This window comes from Prosopis cineraria, unplaced genomic scaffold, assembly GCF_029017545.1.
Source record: "Prosopis cineraria cultivar Desert tree isolate PC_DT_omini unplaced genomic scaffold, ASM2901754v1 PC1, whole genome shotgun sequence".
NCBI lineage: Eukaryota > Viridiplantae > Streptophyta > Magnoliopsida > Fabales > Fabaceae > Prosopis > Prosopis cineraria.
Window position 1 is genome coordinate 29263498 of NW_026555332.1, and position 25522 is coordinate 29289019.

Consider the following 25522-nt stretch of genomic DNA (forward strand, 5'->3'; position numbering starts at 1 on the left):
ATCATTAATATTACTATATACATACTTCAAGCTCCCACCTTCAATTTCTAAAATATTCAAAGCCCTTATTTCTTACATTTAGGCTTACCCATTGGGTGTATTACTCTCTTTAATACTCATTAGCTTCATTAAATTCTTCTAGAGTCATTAATGTCACCCAACAACCTTGATAACTCACATTTAAACACACATTTTTGGACATAAATGTCTACCCACCGCCATTAATGCATAAAATTCTCTATTGACGGTTTCATTAACTCAAATAACTCCCATTAACTATTTAAGTCAATGAGTTTAGACCTATTATCTATATGGATGAAAAATTAACTCTACACTACAAACCCTAAATTTAAAATAGTGTAGAGAGGAAGGGGAAGAATGAGAAAGCCTTACCTTAGTGATTAGAAGCTTTAAATCCTTTTAAGTTCTTCCTAAAGTCGTGTCCTAGCAGAGCCCAAGCTCTCCTCTTCATTTCTATTTTCCAACCCTTATGATTTCTCCTTTAGTTTTTTGTCTTATTTCAACATAATTAAAGCCATACATTGTGGCACACGTCACACACACTGTGGCATGTGGTATAGAAAAAGCTCCTTCACGTTTCCTAGCCCAATACACCATGGTATGTGGTATATATAGAGGTTTATTTCTTTATTTTTCCTCTTTTGATGCCCAATTGACCCAAATTCACTTTGGGCCCAAATTTATGGCTGAAAATACAATCAAAACCACTCATTAGCCCTCTCTGATCACACTCCACATAAATCCTACTTAATTACTCCTAACTATTTTGATTATTAAGATTTTAATTTTTAAGATGTTACACAAGCTCTCCAATCATGAGGGATGCCTAACTAAGGCGCCATGCTTATTCTCAGACCATAGATTCTCCCATCTTGAACACAGAAGTGTCACAAAACCTTATTACCAACTTCACTGGTAAAGGTTTAAGGGTAAACCTTGTTACCACTTCATTAGGTGGGATTTAAGGGTATAGCAAAACCAAATTCTAAGGCCTCATAGTGTTGATGTGATCTATGTGGACACAAATCTACTCAACTAAGATGACCTCCCTCCTTTAATATGATCATACAAATCATCTTATGCTATATCACATAATCATCATCAACTAGTTCATGCTCATCAATACTTATTAAATTTCAAGAATTGAATTTCCACATTATCTAATTTCACAATAACATACAAATTCCTAATTGTATAGTTTTTAAAACAATAACAACAGCAACAACAACATATATACATTTATATATATATATATATGAAAGTATATTTTCAATTTCACAAACACCTATAATAATTTAACAAGAAATAACATGCAATAGAATCCTCAATTACCTTAAACCTTTAAGGGCTCAAGGTTATCCCCCCAAGAATTCACTTGCTTTCAAGTTGAATTCAAGCTCCCTGATGTTTCACAAGATTAGTCTACAATGTATAACAACCACCAATCATTAATAATCATCCGAAACAACACTTCCAACTTCTAATTTTCCCACTTTAATAACCCATTTTTCCAACTACAACCTAAATCTCATATCCAATGAGTTTATTAACTCCCATTAACTTCATTTAGTTTTCATTACCTTAAATATCAAAAATTACAACACCTAACAATCCAAATCTCTCCTTAAAGTAGCTAGGGTTCACCTAAAACTCTAGCCTCAAACTCATAACCTTGTAAATCCTCAAAATTAGGTTTATACGAGTAAAGGAACTACTATTAATCCACTATAACTAATGGGGTTGGACGTATAACCTTGTAAATCCTCAAAATTAGGTTTATATAAGTAAAAGAACTCTTATTAATGCCACTAGAACTAATGGGTTTGGACCTATAGTTTCAAGGTTTGAATTTATCATTCCCATAGAGAAAACTCAAGCTAGTACACATAGAAGAGAAGAGGAATGAGAGGGAAAAGGCTTATCTTGACTGTGGAAGTTTGAAAGTCCTCAAAATCAGCTCCAAAATGCATGTCCTAGCAGAGCCTTGCACTTGCCTTTGCTCCCTCTTTCTTTCTTCTTTTTTCTATTTTGCAACTCGTGTCCACGAGCTTTTAACTTAAAATTTTGCTGATTGACTATGACTGAAATATCCTGCCTTAATAAACACAATTAAAACCATAATTCAAGGTAATTAAGGAATTAACCTATAAAGAGATTATCAAGTTTGTAATTTAAATTAACAAGATCCCAAGTTTTTATAGTTTAAAATAAGTCAAAACCATACATTTGCCTCTTACATAGAGTAAAATAGTGTTACAAAAGTAAGAGATACCTTAGAAAAGTGAAAGAAGTTGAAAACAGTTAAAAAATCTCAAAGTGCTCAAAATAGAGTAGTATACTATGTTGTTCTTCTATATACCACATATTACGGTGTAGGCATCATACACCACGGTGTGTTGCACATTCATGATAGCCAATTCAAGCAACTTCCTTTTCTCTGTTTGAATAAGAAAATATAGATATCTATTAAAAATCTATTTTTGTAAACTAGTTAGTGACACGGATTTTACTTTCAAATCAAGTCAAACTAGGAAGTTGAAACCCAAACTCATTTTCACAACTTTTCTCAACTTTCTCAACAAAAAGGTGTCCAAAACCCTATACAAGTGTCAATAGCCATTCCTAACACTTAGACCATGTTTATTAGATCTAGGACTACTAGTAAAACACACTACATGCACAAATATACCACCAATTCACATTTTCACTCCTCAACCCCTTTAATACCAAAAATAAATGGGGCAGGTTTTAGTATTACATTACAAAATAACATTCACCATTGTAAGTAAATAAACATTCTTACACTTGCAGTAATATTTTGGCCTTAATAACCTTTACAATTTATCATAAACAACAACTCAAAGCCTAAAATACAAACCGGATATTACAAACCACCATGTAGTGCCAATGTAGACCAAATGCATCCTAATTGGAAATATTCAATCTATTACAATAAATAAATAAATCAAAGAGGCATACACTTAGGAATACTCATATTCTAAGTCTCCAAAGCTTTCTTTGTCTCTATACCAGAGCTAGAGCCTATAAAATATTAAAGAAAAGAGGTGAATCTAGCTACTTAGTAACCAAAGTAAGCCTACCCTATGTAGTTGTATATCAATTGAATAAACACATGAGTCTAAAATTAATTTTCTCAAAACAAGCACTAATACCTGAATAACAAATTATGATTCATCAATTAACTCATTTTCATTTTAGTCACATGGCATATTACTATAAGACACACTTACATGTGATAATGACCTAACATATTAACATGACTTGCCACAAACTTAATCATGTGACACGTCATATAATCACATATGTATGATTATACCATCCTTATACCCTTCTTATTTCTTCCGACTAAAACTGTAGGCTATAACACCGATTAGGGCTCCGTTTGTGTAACTGGACTACCCAAGCTCACTAATTGTGAGATGTAACTTAGCCAAAGGTCACATGACTTACTCTCGGACGATGATGTCTCCCATTTTAGAATCTCTGGAGTGTCATATACCCTAAGTTAACCTCCTTAATAAACTAGTGGAGATAACTAGGTTCTAATCCCTCAACAAACTATGGGATAGTCTCTTGATAAACTATGGAATAAGGCTATACCGTTATACACCAAAAGGTAGTTGAAAATACCATATGAATTTTAACTACTCCTCCTCCTAAGCAAACTCCTGCTAACCGATTATGCAATGTATGATGCTCACTCATTTTACATAATTTCATTACAACATCAATACATTAGGCCAGCGGCAGAGCTAGGATCCTAAGTCAGAGGGCAATGATGGAGCTAGGACTCGATAAAAGGAAGATAGTTTTGTCTCTTTTAAATCAACTATTTCTGTTTTCTTCTTTATTTATTCCCTATATATCTAGCTTTTAATTGTAGATTCGTAAGTGCAGTGAGCTAGCGAAAAAATTCACCCAATTTACTCTTAAGTTTTGAATATTCATTATTTATCATTGCCTTTTTTTTGTAACTAGTTCCTGAGTAGTATTTAGGACAAGGAGTGAGTCCATTTAATCATATTAGATTTTTTTTCTATTTTTTAAACAATTAATAAATAATATTGGTATTTAAGTATAGTGAAATTGTGGGCTAACATTCATGAGGCTAAGTTAAAAATTTGAATAGATCTGAGCTAAAAAAGTAAGATTGAAATAGGTTTGAAGTTTAAAATATAAAAATAAGAGGGTGCAAAGCATAATGAGTAAAGGTGGAAATTGCAAAATATAAAAACCTATACTCCCAAACATATCATTTTTCCAAGTGAGATGGGGGCATATACCCCCCTCAATTACATGTAGCTCCACCACTGTATTGGGCTCACGACTATATGCTATTCAAGTAAGCATCAAATCTCATTTTTACATATATTACAATAGTTTGCCATTTTCAATCTCAACATAGTTAATCTCATCTCATTATACTAACACATAAAACAATCTATTACAACAATCATCAACCACTCATTTCCATACCACATTGCAACTTGTAATTCATTTCAAAATCACTTTTACATCTTTATTTCAAATCAAGTAAATATACTATCACAAGTTTCATAACATGTGTACCTATGCAAAATCACAATTATACATGCCAAAACACACATTTCATATTACAATGCAATTAATAAGCAACTACCTAAGATAGGGTTCCCCTGGTTACCTTAAATTTTTGAGAGGTTAAAGGTTTACCCCTTAATATTTAGCTTCCAAGCTTGATTTCTAAAGTCAAAATAGTGACCAAATGCTCAATCTATAATTAACCAATTCTAAACTTCATTAATAATGTCAAATACCAATTTTCACTCTTATACTTTCACTTCTATAATACCCAATACCCTTATATCTCACTTTTGAGCTTACTTATTGGGTTTAATAACTCTCATTAGTATTATTCAACTTCATTAAATACTCACATTGACGTTAATGCCTCAACTACCTCCATAATTTTGAATTAAATTTCCATTTTTAGACATTAATGACATTCACTAATCAAAAGTGTCAAAACTCATCATCTTTAGGTTTAACTACTTCAAATAACTCCTATTAACTCCATTTGAGTCAATAGGTTTGGACCCATAACCTATGTGGACCAAAAAGCATCTCCCATTATCAAACCCTCATTAAAAACTTTAAGAAAATGGAAGAGAATGGAAGATTAGGGTGTAAGATGCTTACCTTAGGTGCTCTCTAGCACTAAAATACTCCCAAACCTTTAATGTGAAAATCTTAGCAAAGCTTCTTGCTTGTTCTTCATTTTCTCCCTTTTCTCTTTTGTTTTCTATTTGTTCACAACTAAATTCCATAAAAAAAGGAACCATGCACCACGATACACATAGCATGCACCTCGGCACATGGCACAAAGAGGTCCTCTTCCTTTAGTTGTCATCTGTACGCCATGGCAGATGTGCTACATGCCGTGGCATATGGCACAGGGACAATTCCTTCATGTTTTCTTCTTTTTGTGATGGCTAAAAAGCCTAACTTAACTTCAAACCCATGTTTAGGGTTGAAATGACAATCAAATACATTGATTAAACCTCTCTAGTCACATACCATATCAAATCACTCAATTATCATAATTAAACTTAATTATTTCTTTCATAATCTAAGGATTAAAATTTAGGATGTTATAATGATGAACTAAGCCCTTCATCATGAGGAATAGCATGGAATGGCCAACCTAAATTTAATTCCTTAATTTAAGCCTAAGTGGCCCTAAATGCCACTAAATCTAATCCATAAGTTGAAAATAAGTCCAATAGGTTTAGCAACCATTCCAAACTATCCTTAAACTCATTAATACTAAATTTTACTTATTTAAACTTTTTTTATTTACCTATACAAGGATAAAAATCCAAGATGCTATACTTATACTTTAGAAAAACAATATAATTTGTCCTAAAATTTTCTTAATAATCTATTAAATTGTTGGTGATCTTGTGTGTGATGTTGTTAGTGGTTTTTTTAACCATAACTTGTCTTTTAATATGCCTAATGATATAAACCTTGCTATTATCCCTAAAATGAACTCTCCTAAATCTATGGCATAGCATAGACTGATTAGTTTGTGCAATTTTTCTTTTAAGATCATCTTTAAAGTGATTGCTTCTAGACTCAATGTAACATTCCAAATTACTAATCCTGCATTAATGACTGATTATGGAATGAACTAGTGATTTAATGTGGGATTAAGGTTTTAGATAGTGAAGTATTGTATTGACTCTTTAGGGTGTTATTTGAACATATATGACTGAAAGAGCAGAGTCTTATGGTAGAACGTGTGAGTGCAATGAGGATTTCCATAACTGTGAGACGCACCACGATGGAGGATGGATGCGCCGCAGTGCCTGGTGCAGAATTCTGATAAGTGCTTTCATGTTTAGCTCTTGAAAACAAAAGAAGGAATAAAGAAAAGAGGGTCTAACATGGAGAAGAGAAGGGACCTTTACGAGGGCAAGCAATATCAGGAGCAAGAGTGACGTTTCTGACCTATTACATATTAGGTAAGTCTCATACTACCTTAACCTCTGATTCTACCATATTTTCTCTTAGTTTTAGCTAGTAAGAAATTAAATTTAGAAGTTTTAAGGAGTTGATTTCTTACCCTATAGTAATAGAAAGATTCTTTAGAACAAAACTAGTACTTTATGACTAGTTTAAGTTGAAACAATAAAGCTTTGAAGCTGTAGACACAATTTGCCCTAATCTAGAGAGGGTAGTAAGAGAATGTTGATTATGACAAAGTTAATGCAGGGTGTGAATGGAAATTGGCTATAGTGATTGTGAATGAATATGATTAAGGAAAATGATAGTGATTAGGTATCTAATTGCAAAAATTAAAACTTTTGTCAATAGTAAGATTGACTTTGGTTTGTCAATTTTTTGTAGATTATAGTGTGTGACGTGTGAATATGAAAAGGAGCTTGAGTAGGGTTGTTAAAACATGGGTAATCCTTTCTAGTAAATAAAAGGGTTGTTAAAATATGAGGCTTTAAGCTTTGTGAAGGACAGAGTTAAGAAGAAAATTTAAGGTTGGAAAAATAAGTTTTTATCCTTTATTAGAAAAGAATTCCTTATTAATCTTTTGGCTAATATTGTCCCCACGTTCTTTATGTCTTGCTTCATTTACCCTAAAAAAGTCTGTCAAGAACTTAATAGTATTGTTTCTAATTTTTGTTGGGAACTAAAAGCTAATGAGAGGAAGGTGCATTTGGTTGCCTGAGATAAGCTGACTCACCCCAATATTGATGGTGGTATAGGCTTTAGGGACTTTGAACATTTTAATCTTTCTCTCTTAGCAAAATGAGGTTGGATAATTCTCAATGAACCTGATGAACTATAGGTAAAAGTTTTAAAATGAATTTACTTCCCTAAGTCTTATGAAAGCTAAACAGGGGGCTCGTGCTTCTTTAGAATAGCTTAATAATAAGGAGGAGATTACTAGACGACAAAATCTTTTTGAAATTTATGTTCAGGTTAGAATTTAAGCTTTTGGTGTGATCCCTAGATCCCTAGTATTTCTAGTTGTTGTTTATCTCATGATGATAATCTTAAAGGTCCATCTAACTTGAAAGTTTCTAAGTTTGTTGACTATGTTAGAGATTTTTAAGCCCTATGGAAATGGAGATTATTTTGAAAATCCCTCTGCCTTACTTGGCTTGTGATGATGCTTTAGTCTAGCTTAGGTCATCAAAAGGAGTTTATACTGTTAAGGAGGGATATAAGTGTGTGAAAGCTAAATCTCTAGCTTTGGCTTCTAGTAATAAGAATGATCATCCCTCTATTGTGGATAAGCTTTGGAAACATTTTTGGAAACTAAAGGTTCTTGAGAAAGTTAAACATTTTGTTTAGAAGATTTTTAAAGGATGTGACCTACTAAAGTCAAATTAAAAAAGTTTTCTATTATTGACACCATCACCTGTCTGCGTTGTTCAATTAAGGATGAATCCCTTGATTACTTATTTCTCTATTGTGGTTGGGTTAGAAAATCTTAGTTTTCCTCTTCATTATCTTTACATCTTGAAAGCTTGCATTTATCTAGTTTCTCTAATTGGTTGTGTTGGGTTTTCCTATATTCTAACTTTGATGATTTTAGGAAAGCTCTTATTGCTTTGATGGCTAGCAAATATGGAAATGCAAGTGCTCCATGCATGTATAATCATAAGGTCACTTATCCTTGTTTCGTGGCTTCTCATGCTAAAACTATGCTAAATGAATTATGATTGGCTCATAGTTAGGCTATTAATGATCATGTAATAGATCTACTCAACTTGATGGTCCCCTCCTTGTCTTGCAAAAATTAAATGTACTACTAATAGAGGTCACCTACTTGTCATCCAAAAATTAAATGTAATACTAACTGAAGTTTTTTTTTTAGAATAAAAATACTAATTAAAGTTTTAGTTGTGACAACAGGAAGTGAGAATTGGTATTATTTTTTAAGATTCACAAGGTAAACCTATGGACTAGATTCGCAAACCTTATAAAGCCGCCTCCCCTCTTATGATTGAAGCAAAAGCTCTCAGGAGAGGAATGCAAAGAGCTCTAGACTTGAAGTTTCACCAAGTTGAGTTTGAATTTGATTGCAAAGTGCTCGTGAATGCTATTAATGGAGATTGCCACTATCGTGAGTGGTGCTCTAACTGCCTATTTATAATATCTTGAAGTTAAAGATTGAGTTTAATTTTGCTAGTTTTTCTTAGAGCTCTAGATCCCCATCTTGCAAAGATTTTGCATAATGAGCTTTAAGTGATCGAATAGATATTGGCTGATACTTTTGTATTGAGCTCTACCCTTTGACTTGGTTTTGTTCCTCTTTCTTTTATATATATATATATATATATATATATATATGTATATATAATATATTTCTTTGAAAAAAAATGAGTTAGAGTTACTTACATATTGTTACTTGTCAAAACTCGAATGGATACTTATTTATGCATCCACAAAATCTTTAGGATAATTAAATCTTTTTCTCATAAGATCTTATTTTCAAACAAGTATCTAATGAGTGCATTTAAATTTTAGATTTTTAAGGTCCTTCTTTAATATTAAAACTCTCTAAGGATCCTTAGATGACATTTTTCCTTTAATAATTTTAAATGTTACTTTTGATACTAACATTATTTTTTTAAAAGAAATCATATGTTAATTTTTAATGTATTTATTGAATTCTTTAATGCTTGACTGAGCTTGGCTCATGTATTCATCGATTAGGGCACCATGTTAGAATCAAATCAAACTTACTTGAATCTTGAACACCCCTTCATAATGAGAACACTTAGAAACTTTTTTTTTTTTAGTTAGTCATAACTATTCTTTTAGTTGAGGCACTCTTGTTCAAACTATTACCAGGTATTAAATATAAGTATCTCTTTTATTAAGGATTCAAATTTTGATTTACCACATTATGTAATGAAGGGCTAGCTTTTTTTATTACACCCAACTCCCTCTAGTGGAAACCCTAGAAACTTTAGAGCTCAAGTAGTTTATTTAAAGGGCTAGGTTTGTATTGTCCAAAGAAAATAGGCCAATAAAAGCCAGATTTAAATGGACCCATGTTTAAAGATTCTAATGGCCCAATTCAATCAAGATACTACAAACTTACCCTTGAAAAAAAATAGAAAGAAAGTTAAAGAAGAAAGGTAGTTAGGCAATGCATCTATAAGTGTTGATAAAATAGAATTTTGAGATGATAGCTTTTGGACTATCAATTTTCTCTTTCTCCATCAATTTTGAGATGTTGCATTCATGACTATGTAGAAAAGGTCACACGACTTCAAAGAGCTAAAATCTCTGTAAAATATGAATTGCATTATTATCAATAAAAACAACATTGGTTGGCCTCTAAAATTTATTATGTTCGACTATTACTATTATAATGTAACATGAGTATTTTGATTTTATCCCAACCCAGGTCTAGGCTAGCTATAAAACTTAGATCTCACTAAAATGGTATATGAGTTAGAGAAACTAATCCTTGTATTATATAGTATATGTATATTATACATATACATGTGTGTGTGTGTACACCTTTTATTTTCTATAGTATATGTAAAATGAATGAATTATTTTACATTTATTTTTAAATATAATATACTATTAAATAAAGATAAATATATAAAGATGGTGTCAATTTAACACTTAACTAATTTATTGAGGTAAAATTTAATTGAAAATGCTTTATATTTTTTAATAGATAAGCATACAATAGTAGTTCATTAATTTTCAGACACCGTCCAATTATACCGATCCAGTCTAGATCACATAACATATCAAAATGCAAAAATTAATTGTGGTCCACCATGCATTGAACCATCGATCATGATCGTTATTAATTTTAGCTAGAGAAGAAACGAAATAGAGAGAGAGAGAGAATATATATTGTACGAATTGATGAAGGTGTGATAGAAATGATTTGTGATTGATACATGAAACAACCAAACTGGTATAAATGATCACAGCGATGACACAACAACTTACATGTGATTAATTAAACTAAACATAAAATATTGGGGAGACAATTGAAGCAGACTCATAGAAGCTGAACCATGTAAATAAGTGGTCCTCCTTTATCTTGTCGTCGCTACCTTCTCAACTTCCATTCTATTCTATTTAGAACTTGATGTTGCAATCAACCACTAGATTATGCATGTCAATTCTACTAAAACAAAATAAATATCTTACATAGTATTAATTTACTAAATATCATACACATCTTTGAATCATCATATACATCCTTCATGTAATACATACATATATATGTATATGTACTAAAATCATATAATTAATTAATATATATTTCCTCCAAATCACAACATAGCATGTTTTTTAAATGCCTTGCTTGATCCAAAATATAAAATATTGGGTAAGTTTTATACAAATTTTCAATTTTACTCTTACTTTATAATTCTTGGTTAATATTAATATTTTTAAAGGTTTAATTATTGATAGAGTACAATAATATTATGCAATCCACGTAACCAATTGCATTTAGTAGGATAAGTTTTGTTGTTATTGTTGTAGCCTTACTTTATTGTATTCCACTCAAGTAATTAAAGAGAGAGTTTTGAGTAAGTCAACTATTATATTGGTTTTATCTAAGGGTACGATTGAAAAGAAATAAAAAATTTAGTCTTAATATAAGACATGCTATGACATATTAATTACTCCCTCTATTTAAAAATATAAAACATTTTTGAAAGATTGTATGTTCAAAAATGTAAATTATTTTTGGTATTTTAAAAATGTATAGGTGTTGGTTGACACTTTTGTATTAGGCTCTATCCTTTAGCTTGGTTTCATTCCTCTTTCTTTTATATATATATATATATATATATATATGTATATATATATGTCTTTGAAAAAAAAATGAATTGTTGTTAATTACATATTGTTACTTGTCAAAACCTAAATAAATACTTATTTAATTTATGCATCCATAGAATCTTGAGGGTAATTAGATCTTTTCTCATAGAATCTTATTTTCAAACAAATATCTAAGGAGTGCATTTAAGTTTCAAAATTTTAATGTTCTTTAATATTAAAGCTCTCAAAGGATCCTTAAGGCCCTATTTGGTATCATTGAATTAGGAAGAAAGAAATGGAATCAGAAACACCCAGATGCAAGTGTGTTTAGTAGGAAAGAGTTGTGATTCCTAAGGAATCTAATTCTAGCAAAAATGTCAGAATCTGATTCTTTCTCATACTCTATGGAATCAGATGAATTCCATGGAATTCATTCCTTCAGACCTCAATACCCTCTGTTTCAATGCTCTAATCTCAACATCACATGCCTCTATCTTCCTATCTTTTGTTTCCTCAGCGACTCCTCTGCCATTACTCCTTGTCTCCGACGGTCAATGTGAGACAGTATCTTCAACGCAGCTCGGTTCAAGGATGATAGCCAATACTGAAGGAGCCATCACCATGCGTTCTTGCCAACGCTGAAGGACCTTCACCATGCATTCTTATCGATAATGAAGGACCCATCACCATTCGTGCATTCTCGCCATCGATAACGACCTCTCTCTCTGTCTCTCTCTCACTATGAAAGACCCTCACTATGCATTCTCGCAAACTCTCTCTCTATCTCTCTCTATCTCTATGGGCATTCTTGGTTTGGGCATGAATATCTAAAAATAGATGCTATATGAGCAATGTTGTCGAGCACTTGCTTCTTGGTCTAGGTGAATCTAGAAATGTATGAGGTGGACAAGGAAAATGAAGTAGGTAGGTCTTAGGTTGTCATGCTTGGACTTGGAGGATGACGATGAAGAACTGAGAAGCAGTGGACGGTGCAATGGTCATCGCTATCACCCTAATCGAAGGACATCATCATCTGCATTGATCTCCTCCTTTCTTCTTCTTTAGTCTTCATCTTCTTATTCAGTTAAGTATTGCTGGAGAAGAAAAAGAAAGCAGTGACAATGAACCATGGAAGGTAGTAACAGACCGTGGGAAGGGGTCCTTACTGGAGAAAAAGAAGAAGAAAGCAGTGACATATGGCGACAAGGATGCTCATTAAATGAGGAGGATGAGGAGGTAGTGAGGCACCCACCCATTTGATGGTGTGAGCTAGAATCATCAGATAAAGAGGGGAAGGATGCAGTGACACTGTTGGGCTGATGGGGATATTTTTTTTTAATTTTAAAAAGGAAACTTTGGTCTTGTCCTATTCTAAGTACACATATTTTATTAAATTTATACCAAGATTCCATCGTCATACCAAACACACTCTCAAATTCAATTCTATTTCAATTCTAATGCTAATTCTAATTTTAATTCTGATTTCAATTCTATCAAAAACTCTTCCATCATACCAAATATAGCCTAAATGACGTTTTTCCTTTAATAATTTAAAATGTTACTTTCGATGCTAACATTATTTTTTAAAAAGAAATCAATTTTTTTATTTTTTAATGTCTTTATTGAATTCTTTACTATTTGAGCAAGCATGGTTCATGTATTCATCCATTGGCCATGTTAGAATCAAAAAAAAAACTGAACTTGAATATTGAGCACTACTTATAATGAGAATACTTGTGTTTGCACCCAAATTGTGAATTTAAAGGCTTAAGTTCAACTCAATTTAATTAGCTTTAAAATAATTAAAGAAAATATTTATGAGCCTTAGCCACTAAGTCAAGACCATTCGCACTTCACTCATGATGAGTGGCCATGATACAGGAAGTGCTTCTTAAATTCAAAGAAATTGGCAATCATGAGGCTTAGGCACCAAGCCAGGATCATCAATAAATAGAGGAGCCCTCTCCCAATCATCATCATTAGCAACATCAACAAACTATCAGTCAAATTCTCAAACTCAGCGTATGCTGCTTTATTTTATTTGTCTTTTTATCATGTAGTTTTAGTCTTTTTTTTATTGTACGACCGACATAGTCTGCCACCTCTTCCTTTAATTAATATATCTTCTTTCTTGCATCTACATTAATTTTTTTCACTTTTCATTCTCACATCCGAGTAAACTGTGGTAAGGGAGCCCAGGTTCCCCACATTTGATTAGAAATCAAGTTCTTCAATACTTTTGAGACCCTGTATCTCTAGCACACCTTGCGACACCACGCTTGATTTTTTTTTACAAACAATTTTTAGCACACCTATTAGGACTCGTGTGAAAGGAATGCCTATGACACGTAAGGATCAATATATTATTGGAAAGAATAAACTTGAGTCTTATGACTTAGAGAACGTGGCTGCACGCGCAGCACGTGAAATACAAGCTAATGAGAGGCAAAGAGCTCTGTTGCAAACTCTGAAAGATGGACTAAGGAACATCTCTGCTATGTTGTCTAAACCATCGCAGGAGTAAGCTCCAATTGACTCACACCTTCAGAGAATAGATAGACTCAGGGGACAATCTACCAAATTGCCCTTCGATGAGGACTACTATAATATCTCTCAAAGGATAAGTGGCAGGTTTAATTTAATAGCAAGTCCTTTCGGCCATTGGGGCCAGCATTATAAGGGCCAGAGCCATCAGGGCCAGCATCACAAGAGCCGGAGCCATCAAGGCCAGTACCATAAGGCTAACACCATCGAGGCTAGCACCACAAAGGTTAAAGCCATTAGGGCCAGCATCATAGGGGTTGGAGCCATCAAGACTAGTATCATTAAGGCCAGCACCACAAGGACCGGAGCCACAAAGGCCGGAGCCATTAGGGTTAAAACCACAAGGGCTAAAACCATTGAGGCTAGAGCCATTAAGGCCAGCACCATTAGGGCTAGAGCCATCAGGGCTAAAGCTATTTGGCCAGCACCAGAGGGCCTGGAGCCACAAGGGCCGGAGCCATCAAGGCCAAAGCTATTAGAGCCAGCACCACAAGGGTCGGAGCCACAAAGGCTAAAGCCATCAAGGCCAGCACCCAAAGGGTTGAAGTCACAAAGGCTAGAGCCATCAAGGCCAACACCATTAGGCCAAAGTCACAAGGGCCATAACCATAAGGGCTAGTGCTACAGGGTCGCAACCACAAGGGTTAGTATCAGAGGGGATGAAGTCACAGAGGCCACAACCACAAGGGCCACAGCTATAAGGGCCAACGCCACAGGGGCTAAAGTTAGAAAGGTAAGTTTTGCAAGGGCCCTTTCTATGAGAGCTCTCTCTACAGGGGCTCTGCAGTAGCTAGATTTTGCAAAACCAGTCCTTAAAATCCAAAAAGTCAAAGAGCCAATTCCAAAACCAGCTCTTGAGGTCTTAAACCTTGAGAAACTTAATCCTAAGCTAGACCACATGGTCCATAATCCTCAATCAAAAAGGTATCCTTCAAGAAAAGTAACAGATCAACCATCAACTAGAACAAGAATGAGCCGATCCTCTAAGACATATCTATACAAAATTGGCCTATAAAAGCTTCGGTCAATTTGTATGTGGGGGTATTATTTGCACCTAAATTGTGAATTTAAAGGCCTAGACTCAACTCAATTTAATTGGCTTTGAAATAATTAAAGAAAATATTTATGAGCCTTAGCCACTAAGTCAAAACCATCCGCACTCCACCCATGATGAGTGGCCATGATAGAGGAAGTGCTTCCGAAATTCAAGGAGACTAGTAATCATGGGGCTTGGGCACCAAGCCAGGATCATTTATAAATAGAGGAGCTCTCTCCCAATTATTATTATCATCAGCATCAACAAACTATTAGTCAAATTCCCAGACTCTGCATCTACTACTTCATTTTATTTTTCTTTTTATCATGTAGCTTTAGTCTTTTTTTTATTATACAACTGGCATAATCTTCCACCTCTTTCTTTAATTAATGTATCTTTACTTTCTTGCATCTACATTAATTTTCTTCACTTTGCATTCTCACATCCGGGCGAACTATGGTAAGGGAGCTCGGGTTTCCCGCGTTTGATTAAAAGTCAGGTTCTTTTATCCTTTTGTGACCTTGCGTCTTTGGCATGTCTTGTAACACCACACCTGATTGTATTTTATGAACAACTTGGAAACTTTTTTTTTAATCACAGGTGTTCTTTTATTGGACACGCTTTTGTTTGAAGTAATGTCAAGCACTAAACATGATTATCTTTCCTAGCAAAGATTTAAACTTTGATTCATCATGTTACATAATGAGGGATTAGCCTCTTTTGTTAAACCTAACTCCCTCTAATGGAAACCCTAAAATTTTTAGAGCTCAAGTAGCTTATTTAAGGGATTGAGTTTGTACTTGTCTGATGAAAATGGGCCAATGAAAGCCCTCTTTAAATGGGCCCATGTTTGAAGATTCTAATGGCTCAATTCAATCAAGATATTACAAACTTACCCTCATGATGAAGGGTAGTTACGTAATGCATTTATAAGTGTTGATAAAATAATAGAATTTTGAGATGATAGCTTAATTAAGGGCTATCAAATTTTTTTTTCTCTCCACGAATTTGGCATCAAGGAGTTGATGTTGCATCCATGACTATGTAGACAAGGTGACACAACTTCAAAGCGCTAAAATCTCTGCAAAATATTAATTACATTCTTATTAACTAGAGCAAAGGTGATTGACCAAAATTTGTCACGTTAGACTATTAGTATTGTAATATGACGTGAGTATTTTGGTTTTATCCCAGCCCAGGTCTAGGCTAGCTGTAAAACTTAGATCTCACTAAAATGGCATATGAGTTAGTGACACTGAACCTTATATTATATAATTTATGTACACACACACCCCTTTTATTTTCTATAGCATCATGAGTTGTACTTATCCTCAACTTAATTCATGTCATTGGCTTGGTTGGAAGGTCAGCCTATTAACATCTTCTCAGTGGTTAAAGCATGATCAAATCTAATTAATAATCTAAAACTAATAAGATAGATTGTAATTTACAGTATCAATACTTAAATATTATTACAGTTTTAATTATTTAAACAGGGTTTGCATGCCCAAAAGCCAAACATATATTTCTTAGCAAAAGATACCCGTGCCACTTGTTTTGGGATTTGTGGCTTCTTTGATATAAAAAAAATGTTTTTGGTGTAAGTAAAAGTAAAAATAAAAGTGAAAATGGAATTGAATGGAAGCAAGGTTTAAAAGTATGTTTAATATGTAAATAAAAATGAGATAAAAAATATATTTAATAAATATAATTATATTCTGAAAAGACCAAAATAACCTTGAAAAAAAAAAAAAGCATCCATCGTCTTCATTATCCGCTGGCCCTTGGGATTAAGTTGGTGAAGGTCAAGTTTTTCTTCTTAAGGCTAGGAACAAATGAAGGTCAGATTGAGACCAAATAATAGAGCATAGCAAGAATAATTTTTTTAAATATTTTTTGAAAAGTTAAATGTTAAAAAATATAAAATATTTTTAATATTTTAAGGTATAAAATAAATGAATTATTGTATATTTGTTTTTAATTAAAATAATTAAAAATAAATATGAAAAGAGTTATTGGCAATGAAATTCGTTGAAAATAATTTACATTTTTTAATGGATAAGTATATGAATAGTAGTTAATTAATTTTCAGACACCATCCAATTACACCTAGCCAGTCTAGATCACATAACATATCAAAACGCAATAATTAATTGTGGTCCAATGCGTATAGAACCATCGATCATTATTAATTATAGCTAGAAAACAAATATATATATATATATACACTGTTTGAATTGAGGATACGATGGAAATGATATGTGATTAATACATGAAACAACCAAGCTGGTACATATATTGATCACAGCAATGACACAAGAACGCGACGTGATGATTAATTAAACTAATTAAACATAAAATATCAGGGACGAAATTAAAGCAGACACATATAGGCTGAGCCATATAAATAAGTGGTCCTCCTTTATTCTCATCGTCGCTACCTTCTCATCTTCCATTCTATTGTATTTAGAGCTTGATGCTGCAATTAACCACAAGATCATGCATGTCAGTTCCACTAAAAGAAAAATCTCCTACAAAGTACTACTTCTGTCTCAAATTATAATAAATAAAATCTTATATATTAATAAATCTCATCAACTATATTTAACAACTTTACTTTATAAAAAAATATAAAATTTCAAAATATCATTCATTTAATAATTTTAAATCTACATTTAATTAGTATTAAATAGAGAAAGAAAGAATAATATTGAAAGAAGTCTATTTAATGAAACCTTAATTTTTTTAAAGTATCTTATATTTTGGAACAACAAATCTCCTCCAATAGTATCTTATAATTTAGGATGTAAGGAGTGTTAATTTACTAAGTATCATACATATCTTTTAATCATGTGCATCCTTCATGCAATGTGTGCATGCATACATATGTATATAATTAATTAATTTATATTCCTTGTGGACCACAACATAGCATACTATCTAAAAGTCCTGCTTGGTCTAAAATATAAGGTATTGAATAAATTTTATACATTTTTAAATTTTACCTTTACTTTATACTTCTTGGTTGAAGTTAGTATTTCTAAAGGTACTCCTTTTAGTAGGATAAGTTTTATCATGGGAGAATGACAATTAAGGACCTGTTAAGAACATTAATTCCAATTACGAACCGTGAAATTTTGAAATCAGAGTTAAGGACCATGGTCCTTAATTATGATTAAAAAAAATGTAATTTGTGAGGTGGGATTCACTAACGCAACTTGGTAATTCACTAATCCAACTTGAGAAAATTACTAATGTATATTGTGAAAACATGAAACCCCACTTGGAAATGGAATATTTAACAAAAAGTGCCACTTGGGAATTTACTAACTAAATTTGAAAAAATTTCTAACGTATACTGTGAAAAAATGAAATCCCACTTGAAAATCATTAATAAAAAGTGACTTATCCAAATTGGTGTTTTTTATTAAATAATCAATTCCCAAGTAAAGTTTCATGTTTTCACAATATACATTATAAATTTTTTCATGCCTAGTTAGTAAATTCTTAAGTGGCGCTTTTTGTTAAACATTCCATTTCCAAGTGGAGTTTCATGTTTTCACAATATACGTTATAATTTTTTTCAAGTTGGGTTAGTGAATTTTCAAGTGGCAATAATGAATCCCACCTCACAAATTATATTTTTTTAATCACAATTAAGGACCATGGTCCTTAACTAGGATTTCAAAATTTTACGGTCCGTAATTGAGATTAATATTTTTAGCAGGTCCTTAATTGTCATTCTCCTTTTTATTATTATTGTTGTGCCCTTACTTTATTATATTTAACTCACATTACTAACAAAGGAGTTTTGAATAAGTCAATTATTATATTTGTTTCCTTTAAGAATACGATTGAAAATATATGTAATCTTTTAGAAAATCAAAATTTTAACAAACTTTTTTCTTACAAACTTAAATTAGTTAATAATTATTCCCTTTGATCCCTATTAGAAAGATTTTTTTTTTACTTTTAATACAAGGCATACATACTATGGGATAGTAATTACGTTTTTATGATACTACTTTCATTTAAAACTTATTAAATATAAAAGAGAATGCAATGTAAATTTAAAAATTTTCTATTTAAATAGAAGTTAACTTATAAGTTTATTTTATTCTCAAACAAAATTAATAACTTAACCAGCTTTTCCTAATTTAAGGAGGTAATATGATTATAGTTGGGAGCGAGTGTGTGTAATACCTAGCACAGTTAGTGGAAGTGCTGATCTTGTAGGGGACGTTAACATTGCACTTGGCAGGAATGGCCTGAGCGTTGGCATCGTTGTAGCCGGGGACCTGAGCAGCGATTGTCTTGAGGCAATTGCAGACGGTCTGCTTGTCAGCGGTGGTGCGAGCCGCTCCGACAAGGTTCTTGACGCCGTTGCAGCAGCTGGGGGATGGAGTGCCACCCCTCTGGAAGTAACTGAGGCAAGGAGCTACGTTGGTTGTGACCTGACCACATGTGATGGCTTCAGCCAGTGGTGCACCCACTAGGGCCGCACACATCACCGCCATACAAGCCAACTTCATCATCACACCGGCCATGCTGATCGATCAATTATACCTTCAAATGGTTTGATTAATTTGTGGTTTGCTGGAAATCGCTTTGCTGACGAGTGTGAGTGTGCCTTCTGGTGGAGAAATGCAAGGGTTTATATAGAGGCCTGTGGGGTAAGTTAGATGGAGCAATAATGATATATAGAACATGCTAGAAAAAGTGGTCAAGTGATTTTCTCTCACAATATAAGATATTTTTTAAAACTTTACTTGATCAAAAATATAACACATTTGATAACTTTTATTTTTTTTTAACTATACCCCTACTTTATTTATTACCTTTTTTAAAAAAAAATCATGCATTGAAATTTTAATTACTATAATCAAGGCTCTTATTTAGGGTATTTAATGATGGTATAAATGAAAAAGTACAAACATTTTTAAGAATTTAAAGTTTCAACTAACATTATTTGTAAATCACAAATTAATTAACTATGACTTATGTTGAGATCTAAAGGAAGTACTAACAACTACCTCTGCCCAAATTATAAGATATTTTTGAAAGAGAGATTCCACGTCTCAAAATATAAGACATTTTAGAAAATATTAAAATTTCATTGAATATGTTTATTCTAATATTACCCTTTCTCTCTCTTTATTTAATTTTTGTTCCTATTTTTTTAAATATATTAAATGAAAGATATATTTTTGTTTTGAAAAAAAATAAGATTGTTAAGTATATTTATTAAAGTTTATTGGTATGTGTGATTTTGTTTAAAAGTGTTTTATAATTTGAGATAGAAAGAGTGTAATTTTTTTTTTCCTTTTTTTTTTTTTTGGGAAGTTAGGAGCCCTACTTTCTTTGAAATTTGGTGAGCGACTCATCTGGGAAAGATATTGAAGTTTTTTCATTTTCCCCAAAGAATAAGAAAATTAAACAGACGAGTCATGCATAAACTTGGTGGGAAGTTAACTTTCCTATAAATCTTAATCCCTAAGCTTTTCTTCCCTCAAAATGTAAATTCTATTTGATAGTACTCCATCCATTTTAAATTATAAGCCATTTTTAGACAAAAGCGTACATACTAATAAATCTTATTAAATACACTTAACAATCTTACCTTTCCAAAATAAAAATATAAACTTTAAAAAATATTCATCATTTAATATATTAAAAAAAAGGGACGAGAATTAATTAGAGAGAAAGAGAGAAAAAGTATATTGTAATAAGCCTATTTAATGAAACCCTAATCTTCTCAAAGTGTCTTATATTTTGAAATGCCGAATATTTTTTAAAAGTATCTTGTAATTTAGGATGGAGGGAGTATTATATAGGGCATTAAATTATTTTCCCTAATTTACCCTTCTACATAGGAAAATTTTATTGTCATTAATATAAGTCATCACTTTGCAAGAATATGTGTAATATTATTTTTTTTATTTCAAATATGTGCTTATTCTCAATTTCCAATGAGAGGATAAATAATGTTTTGCTTTTTTAAATTGATGGTACTTGTAGTGGTGAAAATAAAAATCAAAGCAATTTTTAGATAATTTTAATAATATAACTATTTTTTTTATTCTGGTGACTTAGTTGTATATCTTATAATATAGACTAGAGGAAATATACTCTATAAACAAAGGAATCGGTAACTATTTCATGGTTCTAAAAATATTAGGTAATAAAACCTTAATTTCAAAAATAGTAATAAATGAAGTAGTGGTATAGATATAGTTGAAAAAAATAATTATAAAAATTATATAATATCTTATATTTTGGATTAAGTAGGGCTTTTAAGAGATTTTCTATACTATAGTTTTTTAGAAGGGGTGAGTTTTTCTTCACTACTTCTTCACTTTAAATTTAAACCGTTTAAATTAAATTCATATTTTTAATAATTATTAAATTTAAATTATTAAATTCAATTTAACGATTTAGATTTGCAATAATCTCTCATCTACTCTCTTGTGCAGAGGAGGAAAGCCAATTCTAGCTTGAGATAAGCCTTTTAAAGTTTTTGCACACGAATTGAGAAATGCAATCAATGCTGAAATATTAATTACAATGTCAAATAAATCTTAATAAATGGTCATTAAAATTGTTGGGTTAAATAATAATATTTTGAAAGGACATATAAAGGAAACAAATTTTTTCTTCAAAAAGGCATATTTTGGAAGGAGAAGAGTATAAGACTAAAAATGAAAACTAATGCAGTATTTTGACAAAATTAACCTATTATTGGTCAAGTAGTGAAGCTAGTTAAACCAGATTAATGAACTTTTAAGTAACTTCTAAAGTATGAGTGCCTGAGCATGTTTGATTTCCAATTGGCTTTTCATATATATATATATATATATATTTGTTTTGTAAATTGAACTTGCAAAGAAAGCAGCCAAACATACATTAGAGCAAACCATTAGAGTCTTGAAAGTACTTTTAGCTTGCGAAAAAGAATCCAAACATCTACTAAACTTAAATCACTACAAAAAAAAAAACTTTTGACAGCTATAAAAAGTCACCGTCAAAAGTCTAAAAATCACCGTTAAAAATTTTTAGTGGCGACTTTCCACCACTAAAAGGTCATCGCTATAACAACTGTCGCTAATAATTTTGGCGGCGACAATATTTGTCGCCATCAAAAATAGACTTTTAACGGCGACAAAGAGTTTTTGCCACCAAAAATATTTTTGGTGGCAACAAATGTCGCCGCTAAAAAGAGGCAGAGTGATGTGGCATAAAATAAATTATTATTTTTTGAAAAAAAGTTTTTGTCGCCACTAAAAAGACTTCTAGCGGCAACAAAAACTTTTTTTCAAAAAATAATAATTTATTTTATGCAACATCACTCTGTCATGCATGCATCAAGTGATGCCACATCACCTGCCATATGTGCGACAGATGATGCCACGTCACTTGTCATCTTATGCCATGTCATAGGCCATGTGTTCAACAAATGATGCCACATCACCTAGCCATCTCATGCCATGTCACATGTCATGGGTGCGAAATATGACAAAACTAAGATTTGAACCCTTAACCTTTCCCACCTCCAAGCCTTAAACCTTCCTTCTTTGTCAGTTGAACTAAAATGTATCTACAGATATTATATGCGAAATTAAATATATGTTATGTAATTACATACACATATATGAAATAATATGTTATTAAAAATATATACATATATTTTATTTTATTTTCAATTATTAATATGAAAAAATGATTTATATGAATATTTAAATTATCATTTTAATAAAATATTATTTTTCACTAGTAAATGTTTTTTTTTGGAAAATGAACTTAAAATAAACAGCTTTTAAATATTAAATAATATCCTTATATACATTGTAATCAATTTTTAAATTATATTTTTATTTTTAAATGGAAATTATTAAGTATATAATTTATTTATAAATATGTATTATATTATTTTATGTTAAATATCTTTTACTTTTTTCTTCTTCATATTTTTCTCAAAAATTGATAAACTAAATGATTAAATTTTTATCTTCTCTCAAAATAGCTAAATGTTTCCCCCTCTTTTATTAAAAATATATTTTATCAATAATTTTTCAATATCTTAAAAAATTATTTTAATAAAAAATTAATTTTAACCACATAAATTTTGTTAATAGTCATTTTGAATAATTTTGAGAATGAATACTAATAACTTTTACAATATATAATAATTACAAGAATTTCATATATGATCAATCTAGTTAACATATAATCATCCTCAACCTCATAGTAAGGTGAATTTGAATAGTTATTTATATTATTCTTAGTAATAATTAGTTATAAAAATATTATTAGTAACTTCTTTTTATAGCAATGGAAACCTAAATATAATAAGAAGAAATACATGGAATCCTTTTTCAAAAAGTCATTAGAGCTCAGTAGAAGAAATAGATACCATATGTATATCAAGCTAAGCATCAAGTGTGCAATATACTAAATAGTCTACAATATTATTTGTATCTCACGACATTTATACAACTTTAACATCCCAATGCCATTTATATATTTGATTGTAAATAATAATTTATGTATAATTTAACGTAATTATAATTGAAAGTAATAACCCATCAAGATTTTAATTTATCATATTAAAATACTAACTTAATAACATAATTCTTAAAAAATATGAGCTATATATGTGTAAGAAATGATTGTGAATAATATAAAATTAGAAATAATTTAATACTTAAACTCAACACATCTTGACTATTATTTTTTTGTTTCACAATCCTATATATAATTTATTTCTAATTCTATACATAAAATAAGAAATTTAATTTCATAAATATATTTTGAATAATTTTATTTTATTTCATTTTTTAACAGAATTCATAAATTTTGTTAACAAAATTTGAATTATAATTTCATAAATTTTGCTGTCAAAAGTAGATTATATAAATTATTTTTTATAAAAATACTTTTTATGGCGACATTTGTTGCCACCAAAAGTGAATTGTATGAATTATTTTTTTAATTTTAAGTTATTTTTTATAAAAATATTTTTGATGGCGACATTCCAAAAGTGAATTATATTAATTATTTTTAATTTTTAAATTATTTTTTTATAAAAATACTTTTAGTGATGACAAATGTCGCTGCTAAAAGTGAATTATATAAATTATTTTAAAATTTTAAATTATTTTTTATAAAAATATTTTTGGTGCCGACGAAAGTTGCTACTAAAAGTCCACTTTTAGCAGCGACATTTAATTATTGTCACCAAAAATATAGTTTTAGTGATAACTTTTGTCGATGACATTAATTTTTCGCCGCCAAAAATAAACTTTTAACTGTGACTTTTTTAGTCACCGTCGAAAGTCATATTTTTTGCAGTGAATCCACCTACATTTGTGGAATCCCCCAGCCAAATAAGTGTGAAGGTCATGATACTCATCAAGTACCTAAAATCAAAGAATTAGAAGATGAAACATAATTAAGAAAAAGTGTGGTTTTACTTGATCATAGCAATTGGGCATGTTGTTGGCTTTTAGGGCGTCATTATGGGACTCTAGTGTTGGAGAAGTGTTGGAGATATGATTTACTTTGGCTGAGGGGAAGATGCAGATGATGGAATATATGTGTAAAACACTATACATTACAAATAGAAAAGCTGTGTTCACAAATAAAAAAAAAATAGCAATTAAAGCTGAAAAGGATCGATGTTCCCAAACCATGTCCATGGCTGTTCTATGCAGCACTATGCCTATTTTTTCTCATATTATTAGTCTTCATGCATGCTTCACTATTTGTGTGACAACAATAACAGTTTGTTTGGATTGGCACATATTCAATGTGACAAAAGAAATTTCCATTTTTTTTAAATCCTCATATTTAGCACTTTCATTACATATGGTTCAAGCAAAATGGTAATTGAAGCCCAAAAATTAAAATTTTCATTTTGACCTGGGTTGCCGTTCATTAGGTATTTCTAGAATTTTGAGTAAACTTTAAAAACTCAGCTAATTTTACAAACATGCTTTTTAATTGGTTCTTGACTCATTTTAAAGCATGAAGAGTCCCTTACCATGAAATATCACGTATTTATATCAATATCATTAATACTTTTTCAATACATATCCATAAAATATCATCATATTATTTTTTAATTTAAAAATTTTTAATTTTCAATACGTATAATTCAACACTTCCAGATTGCAATTCAATACTTCAAATTTGAAATTTCAAGATTTTTAAGAAATTAAATTTTATCAAAGATTGTGATATTAAACTTTTTCTTGCTAATATCTTTTTTATTTTCTTTTAAATTCAAAAATTAGATTTTCATTTAAAAAATAAGTTTTAGATGTAATAAAAGAATGTACACTTATGATATATAAAATTATAAAAATTAAGCAAGTTGCAACTAGAACCTGATATAAAAGCTATCTTTTTTTTTCCAGATGATAGTCAAGGAGAACAAAATATTAATATTATACCTATTAGTAGGATTAGATAGTAGGCAATTGGGTATAAATAGAATAAAAATACAACTAAAATTATGTTATGCTTAGCATTACACTGTTACTCTAAAGAATTATATATGTATGCTAGTTTTTGTCCCGAAAAAACTAT

The 25522-nt window shown here is 31.0% G+C and overlaps 1 protein-coding gene across 1 annotated transcript; it reads right to left on the reverse strand.

Annotated features, from left to right (window-relative positions):
* Positions 1-17172: 17172 nt before the first annotated feature.
* LOC129302685 (non-specific lipid-transfer protein 1-like) lies at positions 17173-19560 on the reverse strand. The gene is made up of 2 exons (XM_054941611.1): positions 19139-19560; positions 17173-17414 (listed from the first exon to the last, which is right to left on the reverse strand). Exons 1-2 carry the CDS (start codon positions 19480-19482, stop codon positions 17402-17404), a joined length of 357 nt encoding a protein of 118 aa, XP_054797586.1. The 5' UTR covers positions 19483-19560; the 3' UTR covers positions 17173-17401.
* Between the last annotated feature and the right edge of the window lie 5962 nt (positions 19561-25522).

Excerpts from the sequence above, each read along its gene's own strand:
- LOC129302685 (XM_054941611.1), bottom strand. The coding sequence starts at position 19,482 with ATGGCCGGTGTGATGATGAAGTTGGCTTGTATGGCGGTGATGTGTGCG.